Source organism: Muscardinus avellanarius, assembly GCF_963383645.1.
Source record: "Muscardinus avellanarius genome assembly, chromosome: 15".
NCBI classification, from domain to species: Eukaryota; Metazoa; Chordata; class Mammalia; order Rodentia; family Gliridae; genus Muscardinus; species Muscardinus avellanarius.
In genome coordinates this window covers 20,686,941-20,703,215 of record NC_137801.1, presented here as the reverse complement: position 1 = coordinate 20,703,215, position 16,275 = coordinate 20,686,941, and the positions used below count along the sequence as shown (strand labels likewise).

Genomic DNA, 16,275 nt, shown 5'->3' with positions numbered 1-16,275 from the left:
AATCCTAGAGCATCTTTAGAGCCTGTGAGGACGAAAGGCATTTCGAAGGGAAAGAGAAAGCAGGATTTGGCAACTGCACACTGCTCTGCAGTCACTGGCATCTGGCTGAAGGTGACTTGCTTTTATCTTATCCCTGTATTCAATTTGGGCGGCCGATAATGTGCACAGCGAAAGGCCTATTATGAAATGCCAAACACAACAAACACATTGAGGTTTTCTGAATGTGTGACTAGTGTTCCTAAACCAATGTGGGGGTTTAAAAGTAAAAACAAAGCCTCTAACTCTGTATGAGCCAAACCATTATGGACTCATGAAGCTAAATCACTAGAGTTTGCTGGGCTAATGAACATTATGCTTAACCAAAATGTTACATGGCTTTACAAAAAATAAAATAAGCTGGGAGTTAGAAACTCCAACATTCCACAAGTTCAGATCACATGTTTCATCCCTGCTGTCCAAGTACCACACACACAGAGGAGGTCCCAAGTCTGTCGAGCAGATCAGTTTAGTTCAGTGGTGATGGATGAAATATTTACAGCATCTATTTACAGTACTTCTTTCTGAAGATTACAGGCCAATATTCTTTTCTTCCATTCCTAGTCAATCTGAGTTTGGTTTCTTCAACGAGAAAGGATAAATCTGAAAATGGTTGCTCAGCTGCTTTACCTATGGAAAACCAAACATGAGCGACAATGTCAAATGCGTACTTTATTTTTCTAAAAAGCACTCCGAATTCACCCCCTTGAGACAATACTTTACTGACATAGCAAAATCATCATAAATAACGAAGAGGTCATACTGGATTAAAACAGCTAAGGAAACAGCTATATAAAAGGAACTCGTAGGGCGGCCCGGGGGAGTCTGAACTTGCCTAGGTCTGCCTAGCTCCAAATCAAGTCTTCCCAGAGCCCGCTGGAAGAGAAATTCACATCTAAATTTACTGAAAAACTAAAGGACGACCTGATTCTGATATCCAGTCAACGGAATAATTACATGTAATAGCTGGACTCAATATTCAGCTTGATGGAACATTTCTCGATAATCATTCTTAATCCTGGTCAAACACTTTAAAACTGGTTCTGAGGATCTGGAGAGGCCACACTGACTGGGAGATCCCTAACGGGTAGCCAAAAGCTAAGCATATATTAAATTTGCACAAATAAGCTGGGTCTGGTGGCGCACACCTATAGTTCCAGTACCCAGGAGGCTGAAACAGGAGGATTGAAGGTTTGAGGACAGCCTCAGCAATGTTTTAAGACTCTTAGCCACCTTGCGAGACCCTGTTTCAAAATAAAATAAAAAGGGCTGGAGGTGTAACTTGGAGATAGAATACCCCTGGGTTCAATCCCCAGCACCCACCCTCCCCCCTGCGCGCTCGCACGCACGCACGCGCGCACACACACACACACACACACAAATTTACACACAAAAAAAGATAAACGATTATGTCCCACATCATCGGATTTATCATGGTTGTTTTTTCCGCAATAACTTCAACTGTTCGCTCCTAACAAGGGCTACTTTGGAGACAAATACCAAGAGAAGAAAGCCTAGGTGTGACAAGGAATAAGACACTACTAGACAAATGACAAGACAGATGACCCCATTTTTAAAAAAAGTGTGTGTAAGCCAGGTGTGGTGGAGCACGGTTATAATCCCCGTGTTTGGAAGGCCTCATGAGACAGGAGGATCGCGCAGGTTTGCAGCCAGCCTCAGCTACTTAGTGAGGCTCTCAGCTACTTAGTGAGACCCTGTTTCCAAATAAAATATAAAATAGGGCTGAGAGTATAGCCCAGAGGTAGAAAGCCCCTGGGTTCCATTCCAGGTACCATAAATAAATAAATAAATAAATAAATAAATAAATAAATAAATAAATGTGTGTGACAGTCCTTTCAAAACAAGAATACCAAATAGAAGCATTCTGAGAGTCATAACTGTGAATATCCTTTAAAATATTCTCATTTCAGCTGGGTGTGTTGGCATACATTTGTAATCCCAGCATTAGGGAGGTGGAGACCAGAGGACAGCCTCAGCGATTTAACGAAGCCCTTTGCAACTCAGTGAGACTGTTTCAAAAAATAAAAGACTAAAAAATGCTGAGGTGTAGCTCAGAGGTAGAATGCACCTGGGTTCAATCCCCAGCACCACCAAAATAATAATAATAATAATCTCATTCCTATGAAATTATTCTTTGAATATAAAACAAGTAAAAGAAAAACCATTATGCCAGGCTGTTCACACCAACATTATTTTAATGGTGGAAGTTTTGGAACAGCTTAAATTCTCAAAATAACAGGATTATGATTAGTAAATTAAGCAATCATTAAGATTATCTCCTTGGTGGAATATTGTACAACAATTAAAAAACATAATTATGAAACTATGCTAAAATATGTAAAATAACTAGATAAAAGCCAGGTATGATGGTGCAATTCTGTGCTGAGAGGCTGAGACAAAGAAGATCACAGGTTCGAGGACACCCTCAGCAACTTAGTGAGAATCTGTTTCAAAATAAAAAAAAAGGGGGGGGGGCTGGGGGTATAGCTCAGAGATAGAATGTCCCTGAATTCAATCCCCAGTACCACACATAAGCCAGAAATAAATAATAAATGGAAAACTGTTAAAGTGGGAGGAGGAAAATAAACTGCATGGTTCTTTTTTACTTTATCCATCCATTCATCCTGAAACTATTTTCTCATTTGAAAATATTAAGGTCTGGAGCTGGGCATGGTGGTGCACGCTTGTAATCCCAGTGCTTGGGAGGCTGAGACAGGAGGATCGCACAGGTTCAAAGCCAGCCTCAGCTACTTAGTGAGGCTCTCAGCAACTTAGTGAGACCCTGTTTCCAAATAAAAAATATAAAATAGGTCTGGGAGTATAGCCCGGAGGTAGAAAGCCTCTGGGTTCTGCCCCTAGTACCACCAAAAAAAAAAGAGAATATTAAGGTCTGAAAACCACTTGACAAATACACTTTCTTCTGTATTTCCCCCTTAACTATTATTCTGTTGATAAGGACATCAAGTAAAACCCAAAAAAACAGAAAAGCTTTCCTTTAGCCTGAGTGTCTAACTTCCCTTACTACATGGTTCACAGAACTGGGGAGAGAAGGGAAGTACCACAAAACCAATTTTCCTTTCTTTCTAAATTATGCTGAGCACTAAAACATCCCTAAAGCTAAAGCAGCAAGTGAAGAAGCAAATAACCAGGGGCTCGCGGTGCAGTGGCCAGTGCCGTGTGCGGGACTCACACACTGGGTTGGACCCAGCGGCGTTCCACCTGAGCTGAGCCTCCCGCCCTATTGTATTTATTTATTTATTTTACTTTGACACTGGATCTCATGAAGTTGCTGAAGCTGGCCGGGAACCCGAGATCCTCCTGTCTTGGCCTCTTAAGTACTAGAATTACAGGCCGGTGCCACCACACCCAATTTCCGTTTACACCGTAATCCCAGTATTTGGGAGGCTGAGAAAGGATTGCAGGCTTCAAGTCAGCCTCAACAACCTAGAAAGACCCTATTTCCAAATAAAAACTAAAAAGGGCTTAGGGTGTAGCTCAGAGGTAGAATTCCCGGGGTTCAATCCCTAGGACCAAAACACAAACAAATAAATAAAAACAGCAAAGGAGGTTATCTGGTCCCACTAATGATAAAAACACAGAACAGTTTATAATTCTACTCGACAAGAAAAAGGCTACATATATATCCACTTAAAATAAGAACTAATTTCCCATACTAATTATCAAGCTTTAAAATCACTTGTAGTCCCTGTGCCATAATCATCTGAGAAGCAGCATCGGAAATTACACAGCCGGATATTTAGGGAATACTCCCAAAGCTATCCAGCTACTACAGTAAGTAACTATCTTTCTTTTGAGACTTTTCCATTGTTTTTTCCAACTCTTACGGACAGCACCAGTTTTGCGTGCAATTACTCACCACCCGTACTCCGTAGTGGATGTGGGCCAGAGTGAAGACAGCTGTCAGCGCGTACAGGAGGGTGCTCTCCAGGTGAGAGGCTACTCCCAAGTTCACCGCCAAGACAATCAAGAAGAGAGGAACCAGCAGCCAGTTCAAAGTGGGGCACCGCGTGCTGCTCATCTGACAAACAATTAGCTGACACTTGAAGTTGGTTTAAAAAAGAAAAGAAAGTTTAATTGACAAAGCACATTCAAAAACAGTCACCCCAACACTTAAAAATTGGCACTCAGGAACTCGAGACAACACACCTACATCATTTAAGTTCAGTAATTCTCAACTACTAAAGGGTCCAATTGGACCCATTTCCCCACCCCAAACACACAGACTCTCAGAACGTGTCAGAAAAGACTGGCAGATATTGGCACAGTGGCACAGGCCTATGATCTGTTACTCGGTGGCTGAGGCAGGAGGGTCACAGGTTTGGCAACTCAGACCCTATCTCAAAATAAAAAGTTTAAATGGGCTGAAGATGTAGCTCAGTGGCAGAGCACTTGCAAAGTCCTGACTTCAATCCCCATCACCATCAAAACAAAAGAGGAGTTCAAAAGATAATTTAGTAAAGATGCAATAGAAGCATTATTCCACTCGTAACAACAGTTTGAACGGAAGAAATTTCCCTCAATTTTACTCTAAGCCAGGCTGGTGGTCCATGCCTGTGATCCCAGTACATGGGAGGCTGGAATAGGAGGATTGCAGGTTCAAGGCCAGCCTAAGCACCTTAGCAAGGACCTCCATAATTTAGTGAGATTCTGTTTCCAGATAAAAAGTAAAATAGGGTTGAGGGTATAGCTCAGCGGTAGAATGCCCCTGGGGTTCAATCCCCAGAGCCCCCCAAGACACGTGATTCTACGATTTTATGTGTGTGGTTGGGGGGAAGGTTCAAAATAGCTTCCTGCACCCACATACTACTGAATTTCTTCATGGTGATGAAGTGCTGCCTCTGATTCAGTGATCTATCCATATTTAACATCTCAACGCCTCTTTGGCTCCCTCTATACACCTTATGAACACTTCTTATACATTGCATTGATACTTTCAGATTTAGCCCTATAAAATTAGAACTTGGACATTAAACACATGTTATAGACTTGGAAACAAGCTCAGTGCTAAGTTAAGAATTAAAAAGTTATAAGATCCTATTGGTTACAAAGTGCAAAGCAATTTTCAGCATGTTCTGTTTCTTAGGTTATTAATTATTCTTTTAAATTTCTGATTTAAAATATCTTTAAAATTTATTTATTCTAATACTATGAGTTCTCAAATTATAAACTGTCATATTCCTAATATATATTGTAATTTTTTTTAAAATATCTTACTGTGATATTAGCAAAGGCTGTTCCAACCATAAAGTAGAATAATCTAGGATGTAACTCTAAAATATCTGAAGGTGACTGGAGGATCCAGGCCGTAGACAAAATGAAGAGCAAACATGGAGAAAAGAAGGGAACCATAGCTTCATAGATTGAACTGTGCTGCAAGGTGTTATTTTTATAGCTTCTGGAAAAAAAAGTAATACGAAAAAATTATTACATATAAAACTTGCCTTGTATAATACTTAGCCATTTCCAAAATACTTTTACATTTTGTACTTACAATAATCCTATGGCATAGAGAGAACCAACATTATTAACCCCCTTCACAAGCAAGCTAAGTGAGGATAAGACACAAATTTACATAACTTGCAAGAGGCAGGGCCCCTTGGTAGTAAAAGTCCTCTGATCCTACTGCCCTTTTTCTTCTTTAAATCAAACTACCGGTGCTGGGGCCAGCGAGGCCGGCATCGGAGCCTGCCATGAGACGAGGCCAGCATCAGAGCCTGCCGTGAGGTGAGGCCAGCATCGGAGCCTGCCGTGAGGCATGGCCAGTGCTGGGGCCTCCAAAGCCGGGATCGGAGCCTGCTGAGGGGTTAGGCCGGTGCTGGGGCCAGCGAGGCCGGCATCGGAGCCTGCCGTGAGGCAAGGCCGGTACTGGGGCCTCCAAGGCTAGGATAAGAGCCTGCCGAGGGGTTAGGCCAGTGCTGGGGCCAGCGAGGTCGGCATCGGAGCCTGCCGTGAGGCATGGCCGGTGCTGGGGCCTCCGAGGCCAGGATCAGAGCCTGCCGTGAGGCATGGCTGGTGCTGGGGCCTCCGAGGCCAGGATCAGAGCCTGCCGAGGGGTTAGGCCAGAGCTGGGGCCAGCAAGGCCGGCATCGGAGCCTGCCGTGAGACAAGGCCGGTACTGGGGCCTCCGAGGCCAGGATAAGAGCCTGCCGAGGGGTTAGGCCGGTGCTGGGGGCAGCGAGGCTGGCATTGGAGCCTGCCGTTTGAGGCATGGCCGGTGCTGGGGCCTCCGAGGCCAGGATCGGAGCCTGCCGAGGGGTTAGGCCGGAGCTGGGGCCAGTGAGGCCGGCATCGGAGCCTGCCGTGAGGCAAGACCGGTACTGGGGCCTCCGAGGCCAGGATAAGAGCCTGCCAAGGGGTTAGGCCGGTGCTGGGGCCAGCGAGGCCGGCATTGGAGCCTGCCGTGAGGCAAGGTCGGTACTGGGGCCTCCGAGGCTGGGATAAGAGCCTACCGAGGGGTTAGGCCGGTGCTGGGGCCAGCGAGGCCGGCATCAGAGCCTGCCGTGAAGCTGGGCCGGTGCTGGGGCCTCCGAGGCCGGGACTGGAATCCTGCCAAGGGGTTAGGCCGGTGCAGGGGCCAATGGCAAGCATCAGAGCCTGCCGTGAGGCAAGGCCACTCCTGCGGCCTCCAAGGCCAGGATTGAAGCCAGCTGAGGGGTTAGGCCAGTGTAGGGGCCAGTGAGACCAGAACCGGGGCCTCCCATGAGGCAAGGCCGCTGCTTGAGCCAGCGAGGTCTGGATCAGTCCACTGAGTAGCCAGGCCACTACTGGGGCCGTCAAGAGTGGGATCGGTACTTGCAACGCAGCATGCACAGAGAAATATCACAGAAAATATAAATCAGATGCTTCTCTTAATCAGCAATAACTAGGAGGAAAGGGGCAACAGGAAGAGGTTGAGCTATAGAAAGGGCCCTATAGTGAAGTAACTAATGTGACCAATCAGAGGGTATGTAATACTGGAGGACCGAGCCTCTTTAAAACGCAGGAGGTACATGAACAAATGTATCAAAGTTAATCACCAAAGAAGCGTGGGATGGAGGGAGGGGGAGGGAATGGGATGGGGGCTGGAGGAGGGCTAATTGTATGATGTGTGCTTGTATATCCTCTCAAGTCTTGTACTCCAATGTGATTGATATATGACTACAATACACCAATTTAAAAAATAAAATAATTAATTTTAAAAAAATCAAACTACCAACTCCCGTGTTTGGAATGTAAAGATAAATACAACTTGTTCTTTTTTTCTGAGATAATCTAGCAGTGGAAATAAAACGTACATGAAATATCAGAAAGGTACATAAGGGTGCTACTTTGATACAAAGCTACAGAGAAGTCCAAGTCAGCTGTAACTCATAAAGACCTGAGTGAGGCTGCCAATCACACCAACTGTTGTCTCTAGACACTCAGGAAGGAATCCAATGCGCTGCTCATCTGAACAGAGCCCAAATTCTAGTCCTGGTTCATGCCACTGATCACAGGACCATGGGCAGTATGTTTCCACCCAGACCCTCATCACTGGAGCTTCTGACTGGGTGAGGACTGAAAGAGTTCAAGTTTTATGGCTTCTATAAATGACTAAGAGCCACAATAAACGGGAAAGTTCATAGAGCTGGACGTAGGTAAGATTCTGTAAGAGATCTGAAATCTAAAGGATGAAATGGAAAGTACAACAAAGGGTTTCAAATAGAGGGAACAGGAGCAGAGGGAACAAGCCAGTGTAAAATTTCTGAGGAGGGAAACAGCAAATTATATTCAGGACACAGTAAGTCAATTCAAAGTGGCTGAGCAAAGGTGAAATGGCGCGCAGATCAGCCTGGAACTGCTAGGCAACTGCTGTTTCAGAAGGACCAGTCTAGTTTGGCCCTAACCTACACTCATTCAGGTATTTTGTTTTATGATCTTGACTATACTTACATATCAATACTTAACAGGAAAATAAATATTCTCTCCCTGTAGGTAGACTGACTCATAAAACCAACAAATTACAAAACTAGTGGCCACCAGGCGTGGTGGCGCACACTTGTAATCCCTGCGCTTGGGAGGCAGAAACAGGAGGATCACGCAGGTTTGAAGCCAGCCACGCGCGCTGGCTTAGGAGATCCTGTTTCCAAATTAAAATGTAAAAATAGTTCTGGAGTGTAGCCCGGAGGTAGAAGGGCTTCCAGGAACCCCAGTACCACCAAAAAGAAAAAAGAAAACTAGTGAGCCATAACAAAACTAGTAATACCATGCTATGGTTGAACTGGCTACATTAGCTACCATAGATCCCCTAAATTATCCTAACCTTTTTCTAGATTCAAAATACAGGTTTCAGCCAGGTGTGGTGGTGCACACTTGTAATCCCAGCATCTGGGAGGCTGAGACCGGAGGATCGTGGTTCAAGGACATCCTCAGCTACACTTCATGAGGCCTTTTGCAACTCAGTGAGACCCTGTTTCAAAATAAAGACTAAAAAGTAGGGCTGGGGGTATAACTTGGAGGTAGAATGTCCCTGGGTTCAATCCCCAGTACTGCAAAAAAAAAGAAAAAAAATTAGATTTCATGACTTTTTTGTGTGTGTGTGGTGGTAGTGGAGGTTGAACCCAGGGGCATTCTACCTCCAAGCTTATACCTCTAGCCCCATTTTTTTTATTCTTTATTTGGAAACAGGGTCTCACTGAGTTGCGGAGGGCCTCACTAAGTAATTGAGGCTGGCCACGAACCTGGATCCTCCGGTCTCAGCCTCCTGAATACTGGGATGACGAGCATGTGCCGCCACACCCGGCTTCTCATGACCTTTTTAAAATGCCCACACTACAAAAGGAGAATAGATACTTAGGTTTAGGTAAATTACAAGTGCTACAGATTTTCACATTTCTTGCCCAATTAAAAAAAATAAAATACTTACCTGAAAAAGTTCAATAAACTCATTGGAAGAGTCACAAATAATGCACAACCTGAAAGAAAAATATTTAAATTATTAATTACTCAAGAGTGATTATAGTAACTGAATCTATGCAAAATATGTAATGTTTTTTAGGTGCAATAATTTTCAGGTTCAAGTTTATTTCTATAATAAAACTAACTGCATTTCTAAATTACATTTATAACTGGAGAGTGCCAGCACACTCTGGCGGGTCAGAGCACAGACACTCAAGGTGCAAGTCTGGGCCCAAGTTTGGTTATACGATCACCTGGTTCCGTGACTTAGGAAAGTCAACATTCCTATGCCTCCATTCCTACGCCTGCCTCCGTTTCCTCATTTTAAAATACAGATAACGGCCAGGCGTGGTGGCGCACGCTTGTAATCCCCACGCTTGGGAGGCTGAGACAGGAGGATCGTATGGGTTTGAAGCCAGCCTCAGCTACTCAGTGAGGCTCTCAGCAACTTAGTGAGACCCTGTTTCCAAATAAAATATAAAAAATATCTGGGAGTATAGCCCTGGGAGGTAGAAAGCCTCTGGGTTCCACCCCCAGTACCACAAAAAAAAAAAAAAAAAAAAAATACAGATAACAGCCACATGCTTGTAATTCCAGTACTTGGGAGCCTGAGACAAGAACCAAGCCTTAGCAACTTAGCAAGACACCATATCAAAATCTTTTTAAAAGGGCCGGGCTAGGGTATAGCTCAGAGTTGAAAGCTACACCCTAGGATTCAATCCCAGTAGCAGCAGCAGTAGCAATAATAACAATAACAATAAAAACAGTACCAACCCCAAGGGTTTTGAGGACTGAATGAACTACTTAAAGACACCTGGAACAGTGCCTGTATAATACACTGCAAAATAAGCGTAAGCTACTAGAAGAAAGGACAATAAAGAATCCTGCTACTTCCTGTTTATACTTATTTTAAACCTCCCTAAAATTTTCCATTTCTCCCCTCCCCACCCTACCCACACCACGCTCTTCCCCCTCAAACCTAAACAACAATGGACACCTTCCCAAGAAATACTATCACTCATTTCTGCTGCCCCACCTAATATCTTACTCTACCATTTCCTGTCATTTGCCAAACTTTTCTGTTTAGTTTCAATTTTCTTAGCATTTTGTAATTCATTCTGCTCCTTACTCTGAAGAAATTACACTCTTGAAATTTGCCAAGTTTCCTAATGATTAAATTCTGTATCTTTTTTCATTCCTGACTTTTTTTTTTTTTTTTTTTTTTGGTACTGGGGAATTGACCCAGGGGCTACCTCTGAGCTACACCCCAAGCACTTTTTAAAAATTTTTAAAAATTTTAAAATTTTTATACATTTGACTTTGTACTCATGACTATTTTACACAACTATAAGGGAAAATAATTTTTTAAAAGCAATTCTTTTAAGTAAAAGTAAAACCAATAAACTAAATGTCCATATCCACAAATGGTGGCATAACCAGAGTGGGGACTTTAAAATAAGTAATCTGATTAGACATCACTAGTGGGATAACATAAGGACAAAGTATACTTAAAAAAAAATCACACAATTTTCAGCAATCATATTGTTGTGATCTGGGTATATTCTGGGACTGTTGTGTTTCATGGAATAAAATATTTTGTTCACTGAAAATCAAGATTTCTGTCACAGTCTGAAAGGAAATACCATGTTAGAATAATAAGGTTAAGTAAAAATTGTGTACTAACGAATGTGTTTTGGAATTATCAATGTAATTTGGGGTTTTTATCATAAAATTAGCAACAAAGTTTAGACCCCTAGCTAGCCATTTGAATGGATTCCTAAGCAGTATTTATCAATGAGTAACAAATGCTAACTTTGCAGCGGGTGGAACTGATATGCAATATTCCAATCTTCTGATCATTATTAACATCACAAGGAGACACAACTAGAGAGTGTGTTCCTGATGTAAGGCAATAGAAGCACAACTACCTACTACTGTTCCTACACCACATCCCCAGACCGAACTTGCATCTAGCCAAGCTCAGAAATTAACTTATAGAACACGAGGTACTGAGAAATGCGTTAAAGAACATAATGAGAATGCCTCCAGGAAAATAGAGTGTAAGCATTCCATAGGCCCAATAATTCACTTTTTATAACAAACTAATGGCAAAGAAAAAAGAAAGGAGGGAAGGAGGGAGGGAAGGAAAAGTAGGAAGAAAAAAGGGAAGGGAAGGGAAGAAAGGAAGGAAGGAAAAGGGGGAAGGGAGGAAGGAGAGAAGGAAAGAAGGGAGGGAAGGGGAGGGAGGGAGGGAGGGAGGGAGGGAGGGAGGGAGGAAGGAAGGAAGGAAGGAAGGAAGGAAGGAAGGAAGGAAGGAAGGAAACAAACTTATGTACATCCAAAGAGATTTAAAAGCCGAGCGTGGTGGTTTGCAGCAGCCTCAGCTACTTAGTGAGGCCCTTTACAACTCAGTGAGACCCTGTTTCAAAATAAAGAATTAAAAATAGGGCAGGGGGTGTAGCTTGGAGGTAGAATGCCCCTGGGTTCCATCCCCAGTACCAAAAAAAAATTAATTATAAAGGACTAACTATAAATTATAAAGGATAGATTACGATTTGAGATAATTATGGAAATCTAAGCACTGTCTACATATTTGGTGACATTAAGGAAATATTCGTTTCTTTGAGGCAGAAACTTGAGGATTTATACTTGAAACACTGGGGAACAACTCTCGACTTGAGGCTCGCCCAACCCTGTCCCAACCCAGGTGGCGGGAAGCCACAGGCCTCCCTTACCAGCTTGTGGAGACATACAGAATTTAGATCAGCGAAAGATTTGGAAACTTAGGGGGGAAAGGGGCATTTTAGGAGATATGGAAAAGGACTGAGATTCAAAGTCCAAGTATGAATTCTGCCCAATCCCTGGCTGCTTTCTAAATTAAGCAGGCAAACAGGGTATCCCAGGGTGCATACTGAGAAAGAGGGGAGAAACTAGAGGAGATGCTGTCCTGTGGAGGACAGAGGCGCCTTGGTTAGCTCTGTGAATCTGCGGTGCCGTGTGTGTTGCTGGGGGCAGAACCAAGGTCCTTAAACATCTAGCCTGGTGCGCTTCGCTGCTATGAGGATGGGGGCTCCACTGCGCTGCCTGCTAGGCCTTTCACTAAATGTGTTGCTTCAACTGAGAAAGCAAAACTCTGGTTTCCTTTTCTTTTCTTTCTTTCTTTCTTTCTTTCTTTCTTTCTTTCTTTCTTTTTTTTTTTTTTTTTTGGTACTGGCAATTGAGGCCAGGGGCATTCTACCTCTGAGCTACACCACCAGCCCTTTTATTATTTTTTTTTTTGCAGGGGCGGGGGTACCGGGGATTGAGCCCAGAGGCATTCTACCTTTGAGCTACACTCCCAGGCCAATTTTATTTGTTATTTGGAAACAGGGTCTTGCTAGGTTGCTAAGAGTTTCAGTACTTGCTTAGGCTGTTGTTGAACCTGTGATCCTCCTATCTCACTCAGCCTCCCAAGTACTGGGATCACAGGGAGGAGAGGCTGAATCTTGCTTTCTACCTGTTTCTAGCCTATTTGTTGTCCCCCAAATAGGTGATCTTCCATAATGGCAAGCGGGAGCCATCCCACACACACCCACTGTTTATCATCCTCCCCTCACACTGAGGCTCTAGCCACCAACCACCCAACCACCCGAGCACCACAAATTTTATCAGCAGAAACCACTGTTGTAGTCCCTATGGTCCTTCTATCCTTTTATATCTGCTAGACTGCAGTACTGGGAAAGCTGCTTATTTATAAGGAAACAAGTGGGTTTTTATTTTATTTCAGAGGAAAATTTTCAGATGAATTTAAGTTAAAAAAAAAAATTATGTGCCAGGCATGGTGGTGCACGCCTATAGGTCAAGTATGTGGGAGGCTGAGACAAGAGAACTACATGTTAAGAGGACAGCCTCAACAATTTGATAAGACCTTGTTTCAAAATTTAAAACAAACTTAAGGACTGGGGATTAGCCTGGAGGCAGAATGCCCCTGGGTTCAATCCACAGTACCAAAAAGAAAAAAGAAAAAAAGAAAGTAAGTTATGTTTATTAAATGGTTAACAAACAAAAATAAGCCTGAAAGCCGGGCATGGTGGCGCACGCTTGTAACCCCAGCATTTGGGAGGCTGAGACAGGAGGATCAGGGTTCGAGGACAGCCTCAGCTACTTAGTGAGGCCCTCTGCAACTCAGTGAGACCCTGTTTCAAAATAAAGACTAAAGCCGGGCGTGGTGGCGCATGCTTGTAATCCCCGCACTTGGGAGACAGAGACAGGAGGATCGCGCAGGTTCGAAGCCAGCCACGTGCGCTGGCTTAGGAGACCCTGTTTCCAAATAAAAATGTAAAAATGGGTCTGGGAGTGTAGCCCGGAAGTAGAAGGGCTTCCAGGAACCCCAGTAGTACCAAAACAAAAAACAAAAAACAAAATAAATAAATAAAGACTAAAAAATAGGGCTGGGGGTCTAGCTCAGAGGTAGAATGCCCCTGGGTTCCATCCCCAATACTGAAAAAAAAAAAAAAAAATGCAACAAACCTGCCAAAGGATGAGATGCTTAGATCAAAAGAGTGTGATGGTGATAAAAAAAAAGCCACCTTTTCAAGGTAAAGAATAATTTATACAGATACAAATTAAATAATCATTTGGTAGATTACAGGACAGTTTCTAAAACACGTACAGTACAGAGAAAGCCAAGAAAAAAAGTCCCAAACCATCCCTTCTCTGAAAGGGAGTGCCTAGTTTTTAACAAGTTCCAAGCCCTCCCTGATTTCCATTACATTACCACCAAAGTTCACCAATGGAACGAGAGGGTTATTTTTAGCGTCCTGGTGTCCCCAGAATAACTTAGACTCCTCTTCCTCTTTGCCTCTCTTCATACCACTTACACTCGCCTGCACTGGGGCAAGTATCCTAGAGATTTCCTCTTTGACTAAAATCAAAAAGGAAACATTAGCACTATTAAAAACCTTTAGCACTCAACAAAATAAGAAAGAGTATCTGAGAGGAAAAGAGGCTTCATTTTTATGTGAATTGATTATAAAATAATCTCCACGTTTCACCTACTCAATTTTATACAAACTTATAATCTTTAGCTTTTAAATAAGTATAATATCTACACCAAATATCCACCTAAATGTGGATCTTCCATACAGTCTAAAGTCATTTGAATAGTTACTTTACAAGGCTAGAATGATCTATGTTGGTATTTTCCACTACTTCAAAAAAGCCTAGAGCTAAACAAAAACAAGACAAAACAAAGAGATCTCATTTTCCCGAATGTTCAGGTTCGAGTCATATAGGGTCCAAGGGTTTCATGCTTACTGGAGGGCAGGGGCAGGGATGCTGTTACTTGTGACAGTCAGACACTGGCTTTTGATAACAAAATGATGGTTAAAACAGGCTTCGACATGGAGCTTCTTACCAATAATCATTGCAGTGAATAGGTCTCTATATAAGAAATTAAACAGGAAAGGTTCATACCAGGCCTCAACTCCCACAATCGCAGTCACTATGTAGACAAAAGAAATAGTCTGAAAGGAAAACACAGACAAACCATACGGAGGCATTAAGAGCTGAAAAGACCAGGAGTCCACATGCTCTGTGCAGCATTAAGTCCACTCAAGCAGTGTCAGTAAAAGCAAGAAGTACGTATAAATCTGGTTATGTGGCACATCTTCTTGCCTTTAAAAGAAAAAAATTTTTTTTGCTGACAATGCCATTAACATAACTAACTTCTAGACAGTACAGGCAACTGGCCATCACTCAGAGCACTTCAAAGACATCTCATACGTTGGCTAAATCCTAAGAAGCTCTAATTTGCCCACTCAACCACCTTCAACAGACAGACACATTCCGACTTCTGATTTCCTAATTGGGGACTTCGGTACAATGGGCAAAACGGCAATACAAAAAGCCGGACCCAAAGGCAGGCAGGGTTACTGGCAAGCCTACCAGAGCAAGACAAATGTCAGCCGGGCCGATGGTGCAGTAAGCCTGTAATTCCTGTAGATGAGAGGCTGAAAGGGTTCAAGGCCAGCATGTGGTAACTTAGCAAGACCCTATTTCAAAATAAAAATTAAAAAGGACTGGCTCAGTGACAGTCACCCCTGAGTTTAATCCCCAGTAACCCCATCCCATATGCACAAGAAAAATCTCTCTACTCACTGAAAAGTTGGCGATAAAGACAAAAAGCCAACAATTATATATGCATAGCTTTCTTTACAAAATCAATAGTTCAAACGAATGAACATGTAGTAGTCGTAACAAATTATTAAATTTTGTGCTATAATAGCATTATCATTATATTTTAAAAGAACTATTATCAATATAGATTATATAGCAAACTATTTGCCACATTTCCTTTAAAAGAATTGGGAAGGGGACTGAGGGAAAGTATATATGAAACTAGACTGGCCATAGGTTGCTAATTGCTGAAGCTAAGAAATGGGTACACAAAGGTCCACGAAAATATTTTACTTTTTTTTTTTTTTTTTTGGTGGTACTGGGAGTGGAACCCAGGGGCTTTCTATCTCCGGGCTATACTCCCAGACCTATTTCATATTTTTATTTGGAAACAGGGTCTCACTAAGTTACCAAGAGCCTCACTAAGTAGCTGAGGCTGGCTTCGAACCTGTGATCCTCCTGTCTCAGCCTCCCAAGCACAGGTATTACAGGCATGTGCCACCACGCCCGGCTAATATTTTACTTTTGAATACGTTTGAAATCTTCTATAAGAAAGTAAAAAATAAAACGAGAAAAACTTGTAACTTTTTAAAAAGTACACATCACTTCTAACCAAAAAAGCATTACGAACAACTTTAAGAGAGACAGAAGAGAGAGAGAGAGAGAGAGAGAGAGAGAGAGAGAGAGAGAGAGGCAGAGACAGAAAGAGACAGAGAGAGACAGAGAGAGAAAGAATGAATGACAAGCACTTTCCTAAAATATCATGGCAATGTTCAAAATTTCAAGTGGAACTCATACTCACCACCTGGCTGAGGTCATATCCCCATGGCAAGAAAAGAATTCCTGTGTTATACTTTTCCCAGTGGGACAGGATGAAAGAAAACAAAACTACCCATAGCAGGAGATAGAGAACAAAAACACTGACACCAGTTGGTCCTCGTCCAAAGATGGAATACACAGTTACCACAAAGTAAACACATGACCAACTGTCCAGGCCATGGTCAAAAAGCTCCCCTAAGGGGGTGCTGGAATTGGTTCTGCGGGCTTGTTTTCCGTCAACACCATCTGCAACAAAAACACAGAGCGCAAGAAAAGGTCAATGACATCGCTGTACCAGAGTAGGAA

General features: G+C 42.8%; 1 protein-coding gene across 1 annotated transcript in view; it reads right to left on the bottom strand.

Annotated features, from left to right (window-relative positions):
• Window positions 1-567: 567 nt before the first annotated feature.
• Window positions 568-16,275, bottom strand: part of SELENOI (selenoprotein I) — a gene marked incomplete at both ends in the record, with an annotated part of 42,764 nt that continues 27,056 nt past the window's right edge. The window contains 6 exons of the mRNA XM_080711217.1: window positions 568-666; window positions 3,935-4,117; window positions 5,293-5,473; window positions 8,963-9,011; window positions 14,390-14,498; window positions 15,953-16,215. Of these exons, the coding sequence (XP_080567343.1) occupies window positions 568-666; window positions 3,935-4,117; window positions 5,293-5,473; window positions 8,963-9,011; window positions 14,390-14,498; window positions 15,953-16,215 (884 nt within the window). The remainder of the gene's footprint in view (window positions 667-3,934; window positions 4,118-5,292; window positions 5,474-8,962; window positions 9,012-14,389; window positions 14,499-15,952; window positions 16,216-16,275) is intronic.